At 38.9% G+C, this 21905-nt stretch overlaps 1 protein-coding gene across 5 annotated transcripts in view; it reads right to left on the minus strand.

The window, feature by feature from the left end:
* Window positions 1-243: 243 nt before the first annotated feature.
* LIN28B (lin-28 homolog B) overlaps window positions 244-21905 on the minus strand; it is a 98865-nt gene continuing 77203 nt past the window's right edge. For all 5 annotated transcript variants that reach the window (XM_082216693.1, XM_082216694.1, XM_082216697.1 and 2 more), the window contains one exon: window positions 244-7810. In XM_082216693.1, coding sequence (XP_082072819.1) covers window positions 7465-7810 — 346 coding nt within the window. In that variant the 3' untranslated portion in view covers window positions 244-7464. The remainder of the gene's footprint in view (window positions 7811-21905) is intronic.

Consider the following 21905-nt stretch of genomic DNA (forward strand, 5'->3'; position numbering starts at 1 on the left):
CACTGGTCTTGCTAGCTAGGGATGATGGGAGTTGTAGTCCAAAAACAGCTGGAGGCCCAAGGTTGGGAAACACTGCTCTAGTTAACTGAGCATTAAGGAGGATGAATTTACATCAAGAAAATGTTCAGAAAACACAGGGAATTTAAGCTAATGCAAATGTGTTTTTTTTTATAAAAAAAGGTAAACACACTCTCTCTTTCCCATCCTTCATGCACGTCATAACAAAATTTCAGAAGCCATTGGTAAATGCCAACGTTAGATGTTTTATTTTTCATCATGTAATCTTTTTAAACCTCAGTCACAAATCGATGATTGATAGAAATAATAACAGTAGGCAATAGGCATTAAACAAAAATATATAAAATACAGGATATGTAGAAAGGCAATCAGTGCTTCAGTCCAATGAGACAGAGACAGTAAACATGTGAAAAATGGCCTTTAAAAAATCAACAACTCCCTGTCTTTTCTTTTAAAAGACTCAAACGATTCAAGTGATTTTTTTTTTAAAAAAATTATACCTTGTAAACAAAATATGAATCAAAATGGACCATAAGGTAATCTATATACTACAGAGGATAGTTTTAAAAGCACTAGATAAAAAGACAATATTCAAGACGCATAGATATCTGTGTTCACTTTGGTCTCTGGCTATGGGTTTACCATTAGCAACATACAGAGTCGAGCTACTCTGGTAATACTTGTGAAACCAGTTTGTTAGTTAAAAAGTAGTAAAATGCAAGAGGTAGTCAAAACCATCATCATGTTCTTCCTTAGTTAGTCTGCCCATTTTAGGTTAGCAACAATTGTAGCAAGTGTCCAAATACTTTCTAATATGCAGTTTATTGTAGTGGCTGTGTCCTCAAAATGAACGTCAGAAAAGCCTAGTTGGCAACTAGTTTTATTGGAGGGGCACCAAGTGGATTAGGGCACCCTCAAAATGTTCATTTGTTAGGCCCTGATGCTACTGTATCTGCTCCTCCACACCCCAGGTTTGTGTCTGGGCTTGGCAGTTGGGGGGCGGCAGAGACAGATCCTACTACCTCCAGGTGGCTGAATTTGGCCAAGGGATTGCAAATTGTTTTCCCCAACAAATACTGCTTAACAGAACCAGTGAACTACACACAGCTCCGTGATCACAATAAAGAGTTTCCAGTGCCAACATCTTGTTACTAACCAGTCATGATGACAGAAGTAACACAACCAGGCTGTTCATATAAAACAGAAAAAAGACACATTTAACAAGTCTTCAAAAGCGAGCAAAGACAAAATAATCAAATCTCATTAAAGACATCTAGTAAAATTAAATTTAGTGCATCCGCACACACTTACACCTTTTCCCAAATTACTTTTATAACCATAACGCATGGGGAAGAAAAACACACACACATATATTTTTATGATATACATTTCTTAGAGATAAATTAATTTAAATTAGCTTTAAGACTTAATGAGATCTTCCCATGTTCTTTATCATTTTTTCTTACAAAGAAGGTCACAAGGTCTATAAACACTTTCATAGGTCTCCATCCACAAAACTACATACTAGAAGTAACTTTGGGATAGCACTAGCACAAATGAAAGAAAGTTTTTAAAAATTGAGTAGCCTTTATTTGGCAAAATATCACATTTTTAGAGCCAATTTTAGTACCCAAAGAGCACATAAGTAATCATCCTGTTGTCTTTTCCCTTCCAGAATGGTCTTTCCAAGAGATGCTATGCAAGTGTGCACATAGTATTTGGGGTCAATTCAGTGGCACAACTCCTGCTGACTTCAATATTGTGTCTGGAGAGGCTCTCCGGGTCTATCTATCACTTTATCAAAGATCAATTATGATATGTTTGTGGAGGGGAGGAGGGGCTCCATTCCTGGGGTCAGGGGAGACATGTGCTGGTTGGGAGCCCCACTTCATCTAATCTGACAAGCTTGTTGCTTGAAACATTGGCCCAGGGGTGCTGTTCAAAGTTCATGCTGTTTAACGAAGTGGAATTTCAACAGAAGCTCAGGATACCATCCAGAATGAGAGTACAATACTTTCCTTAACATGATACTCAAATGGAAAACTGACCATTTGAATTTTGCTGCTAGTGTGTACACACAAATATTTCAAGATGTTGACACCAATCTTAAGATCATTATTTTGGCCTGATTCAGATGCAACAGTCATGGTCCAAGAACAAGCCTTGCCCCTTCCCACCTCGAGACCAGTTTCAAAGAAGATATTAGCCCTGTTTGTCAGTGCATTTGGGAAGAATGCTCAAGAACATGAGAGGGAGAGCAGGTCATTGTCTGCTGGCCATGCTCCTGTGTGGCCATCCAGAGAGGTGAGGTCTGAAGAAGGAAGTGCCCTCTAAATATGCAAGCTTCACTTCAGGATCTAAAATCCAGATTGCACAGGGTTCTCAGTCAAAAGGGAACCAACAGATGTAGAACCTACATATGGAAGCTACATACATACATAGAACCAGTGCTTTCTCCCCCTCAAAAAATGTTTAGGGATGCTCTCATTTTCTTACTCATATTGAAATACTGTCCCTTAATGAGGCTAAACTTAAGATTCACAAAATGTTTAGGGGTATGCGTACCCCAGAAAATAAGGACTGCATAGAACCTACACAGGGTTGGCAGTGGCTACAACCAATGTTAGAAATTAGCCAGGGGCCAGGCATGTTTTGCGACTGGTGTGGGTCCAATTGTGACCATGTGGAGATCTCTGGATGCCAGGCTGGCAACTGGGGAAAGCAAACTATCACTTAGAGAAGGATCTAGATTTTTTTCCTTGAAGCTTGATTTTGTTTTATTCTGGATTGTTTTATTTGATGGTTTAATATTTTGTAAACCACTTTTGAGATATTGGTCTAGATATTAAATTGATAATGATAATAAACTCCATTACAAAAACAGGGAGAAAGGCACCTAGACATTCCATTGTGGTGACTGTAACATAGGTTTAAGGTGCCAATTGGTGATTAGATTATATATCTGAGTTTCTAACACTGGCTACAACAGGAGCTGTGGCTACAGTCTTGCTCTTCCACTCTATGCAACCATAACTGCATGAAACAGAATGTTTGAATGGGGCTAATGTGGTTTCTTAAACCAGTCTCCTAGTTAAAGCATTGCTTATAAACAAAGATCTGATCCTGGTTTGATCTTTAAACCAGTTTCCTGGTTCAACAAATCATGGTATCTTCTTCAAAGCTGAGCATAAAAGTAGAAGAGGGAAGTGAGAGTACAGGGACAAGGCTCATTCTCAAGTCTGACAAAACATGGCCTATTTGTCTGAAATGGTTATGTTTAAAGCTGGTTATTCAGATCTGGACCAGGTACTGATTGCTTACTTGGGCTTGCCCATAGTCAAAATACTAAAAGCCAGGAGTGCATATTTTCAAGAGTTGCTTCAAAGCAACTAGAATTTTTGGTGTGGCACAGCTGGATGGCAAATTACTTCACCAACTGAAGTGGGGCATGAGTGGAAATGTAATATTCCTTACATTTAGGAGTACGCCCAAGTGTGTGTGTGTGTGTGTGTGTGTGTGTGTGTATGCTGCTTGTATTTATTTAAAGCAGATAATTTGAGTAATTGTTGGCCCAAACCAACAACAACATGTTTGTAATTTAATTGTAATCCAGGGATATTCAATTAATTGCCACATGCTGTTTCTTCCCCAGAAAATCGGTTACCTTCACGTGTGGCGTTTGTGTGTGAAACAGCCCCCTTTTCCCTTTGAGGCAGAAAAGCAAATCTAAACTTTAAAGAGACTCTCACATCATTTCAAATGGACACATCGTGTTTAAATTACATACATATTTGCCCTAACATTTTGCAGTGAAAGCTGTATTAATTGCAGAATAATTTCAAAAACAACAACTGGTATGTACCATAGGATCAACAGCCACCTTTAAGTCCTAAACAGCATAAAGGTGTTGCTTCTGTGGCAAGTATGAGGTAGTTGTTTGCTTGTAAACAGAATAAATTTGCTATCCCCTATGCAAACAATGTGGCTTGGAATTTCAGAAATGGTGAGGAGTTGCTCTGCTCACAATTCTGAAAGTCAGCTGCACTTGTGAATGCCAAGTCATAAACGTTCACTTAAAAACAGGAATACCACTGTACTTCTATTTCAACGGGAAAGCATAATGCAAAAGGTTGATATTTTGAGTTATCAGAAACTCCTTTATATGTAAACAGAGGTAGCTACTATCATCAGCACATAACATGTATATATTATAAAATGTCTCTTTTTGGTTTGTTTTGAGCAAGCAAGTAAAAGCAAGTGATCTGTAAAACAAAAATAAAAGAAGATTAACATGGCATTTTCCCTGAGCAAGGTCCTTTGTCCTGAGAAGGCTATTTTGTAATAATGACCATCCTCCGATATATAAAAATAAAATGTAAACTTTTTAATAATAAGATAGGTTTGATAGGCTCTCAGCAATTCAGTCTGTGGCTGCTAGAATTTATTCATTTCATAATAATTTCTGGTCTGGAATTTTAAAGTATATAAACAGAGGAATGGCCAGTTTTCAAATCCACCATTTCCATCTTACTATATGTAATGGTCAAGGAACTTTGGTTTACATTTTCAAAGTGACCTAAGTTTAGCATTGTTGCTGTTTAACCCAGTTATCATACCTGCTAAAAGGTTATGCAATGCCACTTTGATTTGTCTACATAACTTAAATAAGTTTACAATCCTTACATAAGGCAAGGAAGTACTCCTCTATACATATAATCACATTCAGTATCGTCAAAAAAACAAACAAAAAACCTTTCCTCGTAGCACACCAATAACTTCAGTATAAACCATTGAGATTCCCGCCCCCCTCAAACACTGTCATGGAATTCAAGCAAAGGGACATAGGTTTTGTGCCTGTTACTGAGGTCGCTGAAACATATACATTTTCTGCGGTGAGGTGGGGGGTGGGGAGAGAGGCGGCGGCGGCAGCAGCAGCAGCAGGAGGAATAATTCAGGGTTTGGGTCCTCCAGCAAGCAACAAATGTCTTCTCTGCGTAACTCCGATGCAGCAAATGGAGTTACATCAGACTTGACTGGAGGCCTATCAAAACAAGTCATATTGCTGTCAGTGAAACAACAGATAAAACGGTGCTTGGAAGATTCTGGTCAAAGCATTTCACAGTGCAATGCTACACAGGTCTAATCACAAGGAAGTCCCACTGAGTTTGCATGGGCTTACTCTCAGGTAGTTGAGGGGAAATGTTCCGGCAAGATTTTCATGGGAATTATTTTACACACAACCAAGGTTTCATTGGGTTGTTCCTACAGCAGCTGCCGCTGTCTAGGAGGCAAATAACTTATAAAGAAAAAAAACAACAACATGCTTGCATCTTTCAGAATGGCAAAAAATGCAGCAAACACCTCAAAGAAAATGCTGGTAATGCACTTGGGAGCTTTATGCATAATGATGTGTGACAATTTAGTAATGTGGCTTTATAGAAACCACACTCCAGCTAGATGCAAGCACTGGCTACAGATCCAAGGTCATTAACCGTGAGTAGCCTTAATGAATATTCCAGAGCCTATATGTCTATTAATATTAACACAGGGGATTGGTTGCAAAGTATTTAAAAAGAACACTTTATGTTCAACAGGATGAAGAAATATTCTAATGATCAACAGCTGAGTAGAAGAAACATATCTATGGTGGACACGGCATTATTTTGGGGTTAATGATCAAATAATAGGCAGTCAATTGATTGGTTGGCTTTCTAATCTCACTATAAATTGGAGTTTTCAACATCAAATCAGTTTGGCAACTCCTTCAGAAACTGTTAATAATCTAGTGTGCATGAAGATTACAATTTTAGTATTATTAAATTTTGAATTTTTAAAAAGGCTGAATTGCTACACCCAATTTCCATGGGAGTAGGCCCCACTGAACTCAATGCAACTTACTTCTAAGTAAACCTGCTTCAAAATTCCCATTGCATTGTAAATATTAAAGCTTGACATTTGTAACATTAAAAGGCCAAGTGGTCTAAGTCCAGTCTCTCAAAATAGAATCAAGACGCAAAAAGGAAATCTTACCTGTGTTCAATTTTCAAAAGATGTAAAAATCTATTCACTTATATAGCATGTAATCAGTAAAAACGGACTCAGAAGAAAATGCTAATTGCTACTGCTGCCTTCATAACGCCTCAAGATTTGCACAAAATAAAGATTCAAGGTGGTATCTCAATACAACTCTAAACAATCATATCAATGTATACATTCTGCCTCAAAGCCACCTCACCTGCATTTAAACCATATTAATTTAATACAATATTTGAGATACCAGCACAGAAAACTACACATTCATAGTCTTTGGGGGAGGGGAAAGAGAGGGGAATACCTTTATTCTTTAAACATTTGTAGCAATTCTGAGGGTTATTTAAACCAAGACATTACCCTTCCAAGGTGAGAAGTTTATAAAAAGCAACGCTATCCTGGATAATGGGAACAAGAAATTATTATTTTTCAAAAGCCTTACCCTGAACCCTACATGGATGTCTTAATATCTTCAGTACCATGGCCATGGCAATGGCAATTTTAAGTAGCAAAAATTCTTTGGGCTTCCATGAAATAACAGTTGTGATCTCTTCCCCGCCCTTTCTTTTTCTTCCATAATAGCAATGATACATTAAAGAAAAAATCCAGGAATGCCTATTCAAAAATTACTCAGACTATTGCTTTCCAATGGGTATCCAAGGAAACAGAGTGTTGCATGTATACATTCAAGACATGCACAGAGTCAGAGATGGTTTATGAGGACAGAAATGAGCTGCAGGTTGCCTGCTCCTCCCACCCCCACCTCCCCTTCTGGCAAGGCTGCAATTCTAATGTTTGATTTACTGCAGGTTCAGCTGTATGTCCTGTGGTTTAAACTTGTACTATTTATAATCTTCTGTTCTGCTTGTAAGCGGCTTTGAATGGGCATTCGCCCATAAATGCAGTCGAAAAACATTTTAAATTACAAATAAAAATAAACAAATGGCGGCTAATCTTAACTAGGGTTTACTGAAATTAGCAGCTCATAACCCTCAATCTGAATTTGTTTCATTTCAAACAAGCCAGTTAAGATTAACCCCAGTTTGGAAAAAACATCAAGCTGCAAATAATCAAGAAGAAAACCAGAAGCTTCCCAGCTCCTTGCAGCTGTGCTGGACAGGGAGGGAGGTCGCAGGGAATTGTGGGAAGTGTGTCATCCTAAGGCTTGCTGCAGTTTATCCTCATCACAGTAAGTCATGGTTTCTTGTGACGTCTGAAGCAGCTGAATAATACAGAGGAAACTCAGTTCAAATGAAGTTTGCTTGGAGTGACTGGTCTGGTTGTTTTCAGAATGACCACAGTTTTCTCAGCAGTAGTGAAAAGTTGAAGTTGGTTGCATGATATGTGGAATTATTCTCCTTGTGCTTGAATGAGGTAGACGTCCCAAGAGGGTAAAGGAGATGAAAGACAAAAGCTCTAAGTCTTTTTCCTTTTTTGAACAGAAGGCCCCTTCCGGCTCTGTTCTTCGGGCGATGGAGATAATTTAGTCGATGCTCCAGCTTCTTGCGGTGACCTGCCTGAGCGTTCTAAGACATCTGCTCTTCCCTCCTGAGAATAGGATGGAGATGTGTAGCCATAAGCCCCTGAGGGCTGGGGATCTGCTTCGTATCTTCCCTGATAACTAGTGGGCTGCTGCAGAACAGTTTTATGTGGGCAGTTCGCCACCATGTGCATGATACTCTGACAGTAATGGCACTTCTTTGGCTGTGGAGGTAGTGTACATTCCTTAGCATGATGATCGAGGCCACCACAATTGTAGCATCTGCAAAAGATAAATATTTTCTTAAACTATAAGAGGCTTAACAGGTGCATTTTTTTGCTCTATGCATCAAAAAATGGGGGAGGGGGATGCCTTATCTGCAATTGTTCGGGTGACCCAAGATGTTTAAGACTTATTTTAAAAAGGAAATGATTTCTTCATTATTCAAAGGTGTCCTCAAATGAAAAAAAGGATTTATGGGTCATTGTACATGCTTGTGCAATTTGGGACTAGAACGAGAATGACCAGCGCAGGGCCTGCGCTTCATGCCACCAAAGAAATTTCGACAACTCTCATACATCTGTGCTTCTTCTAACTACTCATAATCTGGTAAGAAGTGTGCCACTTTCCTGCTCCTTTCCAATACAAACAAAGTGTATTGGACCTGCACAGCTAGGCAGATGTCCATTACAGTTGCAGGTGAACAGCCAGGCATTTACATATCCAGAGACTGTCTGCTGAGTGTGTTTGAGGCTGACATATGTGAGCATACATTTGGTGCATGTTTGCTTGTATATTTACACAAGAATGTATGAATAGCCCTACTGGATCAAACCAAAGTCCCATCTATTCCAGCATCCTTTCCTCACAGTGGCCTATGCGAGGACTGAAAGCAGGACATGAACAGGACCAGCAACTGGTATTCAAAGACATGCCATCTCCAATCTACCAGAGCAATGTCTGTCATTGGAGATTTGCCAATTCTCTTAGTGTTTACCTTAGTCCACCAGAAACAAGGCACTGACACAATGAATTAAATGAAGAACTGGCAGTAACCAACTCTTTACAAAGTCCCAATTCAAAGATACTGTCAAGAAAACCACTTCACGGTCTACAAATAATATAAAATTCAGAATATACAATGAATCATGGAATGGATGGTGGTCAGCAAAGAACCGTAGGCATATTAGAAAAATGAACTGATCCATTAAGTTTATCTTTCCTACATGCTATTTTACAGACCAATATGGGTAGGGGAAGAAGTGTAGAAGATTCAAGCTAAATTTTAGCTGAGCTAGGCAGGGAAAGACAAATGACAGAGGAGCGAGGAAGGGATCAGTGAAGATAAGATGCAGCAGAGGGGGAGGGAAAGGAGAGGGATAACAAGGGTTCATGGGAGCAAATGATACTACAAGTATTGAGTCTTTCAATTGTTTATTTCTTTACACTATCTGTAAGCATCATCAGGAAGGAGAAGATCAATCTACCAGCAGGAATGCTGGACTGGCTCCACTGTGTTTGCACTGCACTGACCTGCCCGCTGTTTCACCTCTCCCCCTTCCCCTCTCCATCCTGGTATTCAGTGACTGGAGGTCAGATGAGCACTGCTGCCTCCCTGTGCTGCCATCTGTATGCCACCCAACAACCTCATACTCTGGATAGCTTCCAAGAGTGAAACATTAAAACAGCACAAAAGTCAGCAACTGTCAAAAGCAGCAAAGATTTCAGCAGCAGCAAATTAAAACAGTATCACCTAAGGCACAAAGATGATATAAAATGCAATGGATTAAAAGTATCTTGTGGACCGCCCTGAAACCTGTGGGTATAAGGGAGGCATATAAATTTAATTAAATAATAATAGATGTATCTAAAAAGCATGAGGATATAAAAAGGTCTTCGCTTGGTGTGGAGGAAAAATAAAGTTTCTAGAGAGCCTGCTTAGAGAGGGTGATAACCCAGGTAGGTGCCACCACAGAAAAGCCTCTTTTTCCTGTGATCAGTTGTTACACTTCACTTGGCTGGGGCACCCAGAGGAGATCTTCCTAAAATAAAGGGATAGGTACATGTGAGAGAGGGACGTGGGTGGCACTGTAGGTTAAACCACAGAGCCTAGGACTTGCCGATCAGAAGGTCAGCGGTTCGAATCCCTACGACGGGGTGAGCTCCCATTGCTGGGTCCCTGCTCCTGCCAACCTAGCAGTTTGAAAGCACATCAAAGTGCAAGTAGATAAATAGGTACCGCTCCGGCGGGAAGGTAAACGGCGTTTCCATGCGTTGCTCTGGTTCGCCAGAAGCGGCTTAGTCATGCTGGCCACGTGACCTGGAAGCTGTAAGCCAGCTCCCTTGGCCAATAAAGCGAGATGAGCAGCGCAACCCCAAAGTCGGACACGACTGGACCTAATGGTCAGGGGTCCCTTTACCTTTACCTTTGGGAGAAGACTCCAGTTCCCTGGTCCCAATCCATTCAAACTTTTAAGGTCAAAATTGGAACTATGAATTGAGCTTGGAAATGGGTAAAGGACTAGTACAGATGATAAACCAATAGCATATGTTTAGATCATCCGGTCCCTAATTATACAATTGCTATAATAATACTGTTTTGGACCACTTGAAATTTATGTGCAATCCCATGTATACAGCAGCACAATATTCCAAACAGGTTAACAGAAGTTACTGCCACTGAGGAATCGCCATAGTTGGCAATTGGACAATCAGTTAATAAAAGGTGATTTGAGTTACTAAGATGATTTGTGCCTCTAATGGCAGTGCAGGATCAATTAGCACCTATTAGTACCAATGAGCATTCCCAAACCAGGTACCTGATCCTGTTCTCAAAGCGTCAGTGGCAACAGGACATTTCTGTGACTTTCCTTAAGCCAATTTATCTTATGATCCAAGCAAGCCCATGTCTTTAACAAAGCATCCAAAATACTGCAATGATTTTGAAACAAACTATACCAAAGGAACTTTGCATGAACAGCACTAAGTTATAGGATAACAATAATGCCAGTATGAACTCTCACAAACGTATTAAACAATGTTACACATTGTATTGCATTATACATTAATTTTGAGCGTGAATAGGCCTCCACTGAACAAGAGAAAGTGTACCAGGGGGTCAGTAATAAAAGAAACAAAGGAAATCTTTGGCCAGGAGTTACTGAGATAAAGATACTTTATGTGTTTAATCTTTTTAAATGTTTACACATACTCCACTAGAGGGCAGCAAGAATCTAAACAATTGCCTCTCTCTTGCAGTTTTAAAATCATCATTATAGTATTGGTACACGTTGGAGGGTTCAGATTAATTTTATCTATTCATATGCTTGTTCAGTGATTTAAAAGATGCCTAGGCCACTCTGCTAGAGAGCAAGTGGTGGGAATATCACACCAAAGCTTTCCAAACATTGGTTGGAGCACATATAATTGTTCCCAACACCTTACAGTGAAGGCATCGTTTGTTGCCTGTGTTGCATCTGCTGCCAGCAGTCTAGCGGAGTTCTTCAGAGTGGTTTGGAGGTTACTGGCCCCCGAGGGAGTAAAGTTTTTGGAAGCATTCTAGGATAAAATTGCTGGGCGCTGTGATACCATAGCTAGTGCAAAACCACATGAGATGCCAACCCACATTTAACCAAGTTTTATGGGAACAATCTCTTGGTAGCTCGGTTGGCAGAGAATGAGACTCTTAATGGCAGGGTCATAGGCAGGGGGCCTCGAGCCCCATGTTGGACAAAAGATTCCTGCAGTGCTGGGGTTGGACTAGATGACCCTTGTGGTCCCTTCCAACTCTTACAATTATGTGATTCTATGACAAACTGCTTGTGGCTATGCATCTGACCACATGCCTGCATGATCCCTGTTCCTTATGGTTGATATAAACTAGCAGGCAGAGCATGACTAGGTGGGTCCAGAGTGTCAATTTATCATACGATGGGGTGGTGCCTTCTGCTTTGAATCCACTACTATGTGACAGTTGGGTTTTCACTGGTTACTAATATGCATTTTCTTGGGAAGGAGATTGAGAGCGTTGGAGCAGCTGCAATCCTTCCTAGTTGAAACTGATTATCTAGACCCATTTCAGTGGCTTGAATTGCCTTTGTTGCCATGGGTGTAGCTAAGGTGGCCAGGGGGGCAGCTCCCCCCCCAAATCAAGTAAATTAATAAAAATACTTAACAGAGGTTCTGCCTCCCCAACACAAAGTCTGCCCCCCTAACATAACCCCTGGCTATGCCCAAGTTTGTTGCCTTTGTATTTCCTTCATTGGGAGAGGGACGAGGGGAGTGAGACCTTGCTTCTATTCAATCTCTCCATGTTTTGATACCATTGACCATGGTATCCTCTTGAACTAGCTCTACAGGGTGGGCGTCCAGGGCACTGTTTTTATATTGATTCCAGTCTTACATGGTGAGTCTGTTCCAGAGAACAGCACTGAGGAAATGATATTTGGCTCCCTAGCATCTGTGTTATGGGTTGCGTCAGGACACTATTTTGTCTCTGATGCTACTTAATATCTATATGAAGCCACTGATCATTAAAGGATTTAGAGCAAAGTGTCACTTGTATGCGGATGATACACCACTCTCTTTCTCTGTAAGCACCACCCCACTGTGTAATGATAAATTCATCCTAGTTCTGCAGCAATAAAATTGCTAGCACATTTGCAAAGGTAAGCATGGTCTGGCATGGTTTCAAACTGGATGGGGGATTGCATCCTGAGGGGGGGGGTTGGGCTGGATGACTCTGCTTAGCTTTGAAAATGTGGTATCAGTTTTCCTGATCTACCACCTGCTTAACAACACTACTCCTCTGACAGGGTTTGTACTACAAGCCAGGCTTTTAGTGTTGCAGCTCCAGCCCCCTGGAATCAGTTGCCAGCTGAAATTAGACAGACAATGAACATCCTGATGTTTAGACAGCTGCTGAAAATATTTGTTTATAGTCTTTACCTGAACTGCGAAACACTTAATAGGTTTATAAAATAAACTGAAAAGATAGGACAAGAAGGGCAACCGTCCCACCCATTTTGATTAGCATAGTGGTGTTATAGTGACATCATGTGATTGACAAGTGAGTTGATCCACCCACCTGCTAAAGTTGGCCCATGGGGTGGGGCCAAGCCCAAAAAGTTCCCTGCCCCTGGACTATAACATGGTTAGGAGCCCTCTTTAAATTGGATTTAGTAACTGTCCCCTACTAAATATGCTGAGTCCTACAGATCCATTAAGAAAACCAGAACTGAAGATTAGCTTGTCTACCTTCTCTGATAGATGTTTCCCTTCAATTTCAGTATATTTGTTAAGCTTCCTTCACCTTTTAATGAACACATGCAGAGAGATTACATTTCTGCTCAGAGTCCAGCGAAGGAACCCAAGATCTCTCTGCAATAAGAAGTAGTTTTGGAGTTGTTTCTCAAGGCTTGCTTTTTGTACTGACCACATTGCCCTACTGGGGACCTTAGCAGCTGGCGGGGGCATTTCCTTTCCACAGAAGGAACAAACCTTATCATAACACTTAGACAACTGTTGCAACCTTCATATGATGCAGAGTTGCATGGTCCATTTTGCTAACTTCATACGGTTTTATACAACCTTGAGGGAAACTGAATTTGTAAAGGGGGGAATGGACAACTAGTCCAATCCAATTAAACTTTTTATTGCACTAGCCATAGGCCATGGCATCATTCAGAAGGAGAACAACAAAAAACAACCATAACCATAAAAATCATCGGGCACCACACATACAATAAAACCAGGGTCACGGCTACTAAAATTATTTGTTGCATTAAATAGAATAGAGTAGCAGAAGATTCTCAGGTAAGATGTGGGCAACTAGTCCTTATTTTAAATGGGGGGGGGGGTTATATCAGATATTTTGGAAGGACTACTCTGAAGAATTATTTTTTTTTTTTTAGGAATCATGCAACACAAATATATGCTTGTATACATGTCTGGGTGGGTGGAGATTGAGCTTGGGGAAGATGAGAGATGGAGAATCAAAATATTGACACTTTCCACATGGCAAGTAGCACTGTCTACATGACAAGTGGGGCATTAACTATTCGTTATGCTGCCTGTTGGCCTTTGTTATGTAACAGAACAAGGACTTTGGTGATGTGGTGAGCCACCCACTACCCTCCCTCCCTTTTTCAGACTTCCAAAGGTTTTTGGGAACATATGGATGCTTGGCTCACTGTGTAGCAGGAGACCATGTACCTTCTATGCAGCCCCACAACTCTCTGTGTAGTGAGGAATTTTAGGATCAGAGTTGCATCTCCAAACAGGAAGGAATTTAGTCAGTTGCCATATTGTAGTAGGCTCCCTGGTGGCTATACTACTTTCTGAAAGCCTTGTCGATAAAACTGTCCTCAGTCCTGCTCTCCAAACCACCAAGATTTTACAATGCACAACAAACTTGAAGCAATGCTGTGGAACAACATCTTATAGACTAGTGTGAACCAAATTGCATATTTGCCTGCCTAGAAGCTCATGAGCTAAGGCAATAAATCTACTTTATATGACATAGCAGAAAAAAAATGATGTGATACAGGAACTGAATTTGGCAGACCATGGTTCTTTTGCTTAATAAAATAAAATAAAATAAAACCACATTCACCTGTGCATATTCAGAGTAATCCATATTCTGTGTTACTGCTTCCCAACTAACATTTGCTCAAGATCTTTGTTTTCCAAATACTAGAAACCAAATAAATAACTGCTCTTTGAGTTTGGAGTGGAACCCAAAATAGGCATAATTCATTTCTAGACTATACCATTTTTAATTTGCTCATATGTTATATCTTTATTCCATGCAGCATTAATATCTAAGTAAATATATTTGCAAGATTTTCCTCAGTAATTTCATTTGTTTATCTAAATAAGGATTCATGCCTGCCCTCCCTGCTTTCTCAACTAAACATTCTGCTATTACTTTGGCTTCTGTGTCTATTTGGTTACAGCAAGACAACTTAAAACCATCCCCTTCACCACAGCAAACAGACCCATTTCTTAAGGGTTGTTAAGGAAGGAAATATAAATGCCTAGGTTGAAATGTACGAGGAAATAATTAGTTCAGTCAATCTCACTACCCTCATTTTTCTTCCTGTGCTAGAGAAGATGGGACTCAATGTATTACCTTTACTAGGGAAGCAAATCCATTCTGAAAAATCTATAAACTCCAGTTAAATGACAAAATAAAGTTAACATTTTTATGAGAACACATATTTAGGTCAGCTGCTTTTGTTCAGGTTCATATACACCTAGAAACACAGGAAAGCCCCCACTCTTTTCTTTGAGAGTTCTAAAGTAGGCTAAAGTGTTTCAGCAGCAGAAAAGAGGTAGGCAGCAGCCATGGACAAATCAATTTAATCAGTCACTATGGTATGTACTGCCGTTATCCAATTCACTGAACCATTTCACCTTCCCAATTGGCCAGCTGTCAGGGCTCTTGATTCTACTCAAGGGGGCCTCATCAACCTTTGCAGATCACATGGGTTTACCCTTGACAGATAAATAAAAATAAAGAAAGTTTGAAGTGTAGGGGTTTGTTTGTCATTTGCAAATAAATGCAGCTTGAATTTTAGAATCTCCACTTCCCTTCTAAATAAAACACTTTGTAATTAAGATTCAGTACTTCTTGTTTGTCACTTAGCAAACAGACTTTGTGGTTGAAAGACTGCATTTTGTCGCACATTCACCGATTTAAACACGTTAGGATTTGTTTTCCTATCAGTTCACAGCCATTTCCTGAAATATCTCCATTCTCTGGGAATTTAACCAAAATGAAAATGGGTTACTGCTTTGAATGCACAAATGATGCATCATAGCATCACCTGTGAACTAATAAAATTGGGCAGGAGTGGGAATAAAGGTTCAAAACAAATGAACTCTTTTTAGACAGTGTTCCTTAACTATATATACTGCAGCTTCAGAAAATAACTCTGTTACAAGACATAAAATACTCAGTTTAACTTTTCATGTGTTATATAAAAGGTTATACTGAGCATTTTATGCACCATAACGGGACTGACATGTGTAGAAACATCAGAGTAAACCCTGCTCTTAAAAATAGCAATTTAATGGTTTATGTAGCAGAGAAACTCAAAGTCATTTGACTTGTATTTTACACTAAACGTTTCTAAAATAAAAAGGGGGAAATTATTTCTCTTATTGTTTCACTGGGGGGAAAAACTCCAGCTAAGAGATGCAGCCCTTTTCCCCAAAACATTCAAAAGATAAAGTATACAAAGAGATGGCAGATATCTTAAAAAGCATTTAAGAACTGGTTCATCAGACCTAAAGCCATGACCCTAATTCAAGGTTGCCTTTCATATCCAAAGAAAATATTGGAGAAAATGAACAGAACCACTTATATATTTACACTGTTGCTGATTTGCCCCAGATCTCTAAATATATCCCTTCAAAATGTACCTATTAGTGTATACAAAACAAGTGAATACAGTACTAGTTTGTTTTCTTTGACACAAAAATTAACATGTTGGCTGATTCTGAAAGCTACAATGAGGCATCTTCATTATTTGTATAAATAATGGCAAGTAAATGTAAAAGATATCCATATTTCAAAGTGGAGAGGAACAGGTTGTATTTTCTTTCTTTCTTTTATTATTATTTTATTATTTAGTTATTATTTTCGATTATAACAAAAAAAGAAAACATTTCACAAGTCATTCAACAGTAATTCTAACATTTTGAACCTTGACTTCCTTCACCCTCTTTCTGCGGTTCCTTAAAATTGTTTTCATCTTTCCCTGCATAAGAACAGGTTGAATTTTCTGTCCTCAGTACATGACAGTGAGCTACTGAATCCAAACATTTAAGGAATTCTTACACACAACAATAAAAAAGTTCTCAATTATTTTCATATCACAGAACTCATCATATCTCCAGTTCCTGGAGATAATAGAATTGATACACATTTTGAAACTATTTTAAAACCATTTTGAAACTTGTCAACCACTGGACCAAAGAAGTTGCTTGTCTATCAAGTCAGGTAAGAAAAACGAATTCATTCATGAAATGTGATTAAGTTTTATGCTGTTGAGCTGGGAAGATGCTTCTATTTCCTACCCTGAGCTGCTGGCAATTGGGCAGTGGAAAATTTAAGAGAAAGCAAAGTCAATATAAATTATTACGAAAAAGCTGAACTTGAAGAGCCGAAAGTGGATTGCACATAGCTAACATTTGTTTCCAGCATAAAGATGAAATTTATTTTGTCTTTTACATCACCTCTGGCCTATATTTTCCAGTGCAAAGGGACTTGTAAATAGTTGGCTTTAATTACTGCTCAGCTGATTTAAGCAAGAAGGAAAGCAAGCACTATAGTCTTTTTCAAGCTGGTCTGTAATACGATTTGGACCATTAATCCAAAATACATGGCAAACAGCCTTATCATTTGTGTGGTTTTACAATACTATTTGTTGCCAGATTTATTTATTTTTGCCAGACTTATCCACTAGTGACAGTATGCAGACAGCTTTGAATTACTCACTTAATAGTGTTCTCCAACAAAAACTCTTTTCTCTTTAAATGCTAGCAGATCACAAAATGGAATCTGGGGGAACTGATCTGTAAAAAGTTTCTGCTGTTAAGAGTTTTAAAAGCTTTGTCAAAATGTGTATAAGGAGTACAAATTAGATGTTCAGAAAATGTGTCATGTGTTCTAAAAAGCTGGGGGAAATTAAGAAGTTGAATAAATTAAAAACTAAAAAGAAAGTTACTATCCTATGCACACTTATTCAGGAGTAACTAATGGAAATCAATGAATATCCAGCAGCACAGCTTATAAAAATAAAGATATGTGTTAAGCCACCAACTCCACAATGTCATCTGAAGGAAATTTAGTGTTTGAGAAAGCAAAACACACGAACATTTATATAATTATCCTCTTCTGGTTCCAGACATACATTACTAAAGATGGAATGACAAAATAGATTATAATATTTAAAAAACAACAACAGCCATTAGTGTGTTCAGTGTTGCTTAGAAGTAAAAATTTAGTTAAGCCAATTTCATAAATAACAGTATATCTCTGTCGAATGTTCAGTTAGCACCAAAACAGCTTTGTTTTTCATTTTTTTTAAAGAGATGCTACTGTGCAAATATCACTAATATGACATTTGATAATATTAAGATGATTACAGCTTAGTTAATGGGGTTCTCAATAAAAAAAAAACCACTGGAAAATAACACCCACACAGTATGATCTTTTAAATCAGGAAATCTGACATGCAATTTCCTGGACCTGCACCTTAACACATTATACAAAAACAAAACTCTTGTTATAATGAGAAGGCAAGTTTTTCCTTTAAAGAAATTGATCGTTTTAATTGCTTATATTAGGAAATAACTTTTAGTATTATGGCCCATACCTCTTAATCTAAAAGACACAAAGTACACGTAACAGAGCCTTAAAAAAAATTGTTCTGCATATTTACATAATTGTTTTAATTGTAAATCCCATTTGCATTTAGAGCAAGTGCAATGGGGATTAATATGAATAGTTCAAACACTACAAACACTGAAAAAGAAAATCGTCTGAAAGCCAGTTTTACAACAAGCAAAAAACAGACAAATGCTGCTACTTAAGCACAAATACTTTTGGTCGGTTCCCCCCACCCCCAAGTAAACAAAACAAGTTTTATGTGAACAATTGAGAAGCCTCAGAAGAGACACGCATGATGGAACCTTACAATGAGATGGGGGAAGGGGGAAGAAAAGAGAGGAATTCATGTTGGCTCCAGATTCTGTATGACATTCAGTTTGCCTTCTTTATCTTCCTCCTTTTCCATAAAGACATTTAGAATACTATAAAGGAAAGTGTTGTTGTTGTTGTTGTTGTTGTTGTTGTTTAAAAACGCCCTTTAAGAAAGTGTAATGCATTACACAAGAAACAATTGTATAAAATAATGCCTTCACCTGTGTTTAAAAAGAACACAGGGATTTGCTCACAGTTAATCAGGATTATTCCCATGTTTTCTTAAACAGAAAACTGAATTGTTTTAACCATTATAATAGTTGAATATATAATTGATGCAACAAAGAAAAGAACTGAAGTGAACACTAATCATCTCTGTTTTATTGATTTACCTCCAGGCAAAAACACTTGAGTGAAGAATGTTCAGATATTTTAGCATCTTAATTTGTTGTTAACATGCAGATTACCTCTGCTAAAGTTTGTCATAAATTTCTATATTGCTTTGGTTGTCAACTGCACATGACAAGTTCAAATAAAATCTTGCATGTGCCTATAAGCCTTTTGCCCTTCATTCACAAGGTACATGGAAGTTTCTGGATGTGGAATTGCAAACTAGAGGCTTTCAATTATCCCGCCCCCTTTAAAGTAAATATAAGGGACTTCATTTCATACATATTTCCTCAGACATTTCGACCATACACACATCTTATAATCCTCCTTTGCATTTTAATAATATTGGATGACATTAAATCATATCATAATAGTGCCAAATTCCATTTTAATTAATTCAATTAAAATTATGCATGTGCTAAGTGTTTTTTTGATAATAGCCATTCACTGGAACACATGCATTGGCTGAAGATATAGCCATCTTTATGTTCTTCTGGGAAATGGCTTCTTGGTGATATACTCATGGGCATCTACATGGAAACATGCCGGTAAATAAAGTTTTAAACTTATGCAAAGAAGAAGAGCGATTCAGCACCTGAGCCAATGATTGAATTTATGAAGCATCTGTATGGCAGTTGGGAAGAAATACATTTGCAGGAAGAAAAAGCAAGTGAAAGAAGATGGCTTCTCTACTATTAAAGGAGTTGGGGCAAAAAAAAAAAATATCTGCATGTTTAGCTCCTAAACAGTTTTAGTATTACTTTTCCGTCACTATGCAGAAACAACTACTCATGTTCTGTTAGAATACATTGTTACAATAGCAGCATTAAATGTCTGTTTTCTAGTTTTAAAAGTTTTCTACATGAAGGTTTTTTAAAAAATAGTAAGCAGTATTCTTAAACTGCTTACTATTACAAATAAATTCCAAAGCAGATTACAGAGAAAAATATAATCATTTCAATAAAGAAATGAAGACCGTTCTAGCTTTATTAAATAATGAGAGATAGGACCTTATAAAGACAGAATAAAGAACCTATTTTATTTGCTGATAAACAGTTTGTGAATAACACTCAATGATATTTTGTCATCTTCTGTAATCTTTTATGAGAAAGGAGACACACACATGAAAAAAGTTTGTTTTCCTGGTGAGAATTTGAAAAATAAGCATCTTTGAAACAGGTGGTGGAAAAGAATAACTAAAGTATTTTATAGTAAAAGGGGGATAGCTTTTAGGGCAACACATTTTATAAAGATTTGTTTGATAATATAGATATGTTAATTCATATAAATTATTATTATGTATTTTTGTGTTGGAGTAATGTGAGAAAGAGCAACAAGCCTGACTTAGGCATCTGATAACCCAGACTTATTTTGAACCTTTGGGAATTCCATCCCTTTTCATGTGAATTGGTGCAGCTCTCTTAAAACAACACTTGGCATCACAGAATTGTAGCACTGGAAGGGACCGTAAGGATTATCTAGTCCAACCCCCTACAATACAGGAATCTTTTACCCAATGTGGGGCTTGAATCCATGATCCTGAGATTACGAGTCTCACTACGAGCTTTACCAGCACTTCCCATTTGCCAACACTTCCAGGGGCTCAAAGACCCGCACATGCATTCTTTAGTTTTAATGCTTGTATACAACCATGCAAATCTGTATAATCAATCATTACTTTCCCCCACATTGCAGATGGGAAAGTCAGAGAGGGTGGCTTGCCTAAGGCCATCCAGTGATCCTGTTCCTGTGACAACACCAAGCCAAGCCAGGACTTGGCATGAATGAATGTATAGGTTCCTGGACAGAAAACTGTTACTTGTCCATCAGTCCAGCTACTGTGAGCCAGGGCTACTTAGTCAGTTCATAGCAGAGGTGAGATTTACTGTATTTTTCATCCTATAGGGTGCACCAGCCCATAGGACACACCTTGGGGTTTTTTTTTGGGGGGGGGGAGAAATGAATAAAAAAAATTTTTCCCCCCTGCCGCGGCTGCCGCCCCAAGCCTTGCGCACACCTGCCCGAAGCACGGGGCACCCTCTGGAGGGCTCCCCATGCTTCGGGCGACAGGCTGCCGCCCCAAGCCTCGCGCTCTTGGCGGGACCTCCTGCCAGGCGCGCAAGGCTTGCGGACACTCGCCGGGGCTGCAGGCTGCTGCCCGCAAACCTTGTGAGCCCGCAGGAACTCCCGCTGGGCTCGCAAGGCTTGTGGATAGCTTCCTGAAGCCTGGAGAGCGAGAGGGGTCGGTGCGCACCGATGCCTCTCTCTCTCCAGGCTTCAGCGAAAGCCTGCATTCGCCCCATAGGATGCACACACATTTCTCCTTCATTTTTGGAGAGGGAAAAGTGCGTCCTATAGGGCGAAAAATACGGTAAACCTGCAGCTTCCTGATTTGTAACCTGCGCTTTAAGCCACTGTGTTACACAAGTGCTCATAAAACAAAAAGGTTGAAGGGGTCATTTCATATACAACTTTGTACAAATCTTTGAACTATACACATTTTTTTGAAGCTTGAAAATTAAATCGCATTGTTTTTGAAAGGGATGGTTAAGAAACCATAATAAACGCAGATAACAAAAGCACCCGTGTTTATATCTCTTCAAATTCTAACAACAAAACGTAGTCTTTTCCTATAGTCCTTAGTTCTTAAATGGCTCTTAATGGAACTGAGATGAAGGCTGTGAAGTAGCCACAGAAAATGAAGTTACAATTTGGAATGTAAGTTTGGATTTTATGTAAAGTATAAGATGAAAAAGGCAATTACTTTAAATCAAGCATGGCCAAACTTGGCCCTCCAGATGTTTTTGGGACTACAACTCCCATCATCCCCAGCTAACAGGACCAGTGGTCAGGGATGATGGGAATTGTAGTCCCAAACATCTGGAGGGCTGAGTTTGACCATGCCTGCTTTAAATCAATGACTGTATGAAAAGGTGCTTTCATACAAGCGGAAAGCATTCCTGTAAGGCAAGTTTCCCAATTTCACTCTTTATCTATTGAACTCCCTGCACGACCTCCCAGAATTACAGAGAATCCTTCAAATCTTAAGAGCAGTTGAAGGCTTCTAGTGTGTAGGAGAGGGTTGATGAACAACTGCTAGACTTCCATGAACAGAAGGTATCTTTCAATTCAACCTAGCATTCAGCTAATATTCAGTTTAAAATTTGTAGGAATGACTACACATTAGTCAGTTTAATGCTAATAATGATTACTGACCACTGGAAAATAAATGATGATTGTTTTGAACAGTTGTAAAGCGTTAGCAACATTTTGGAC

The sequence above is a fragment of the Podarcis vaucheri genome (assembly GCF_965113315.1).
Source record: "Podarcis vaucheri genome assembly, chromosome: 3".
NCBI classification, from domain to species: domain Eukaryota; kingdom Metazoa; phylum Chordata; class Lepidosauria; order Squamata; family Lacertidae; genus Podarcis; species Podarcis vaucheri.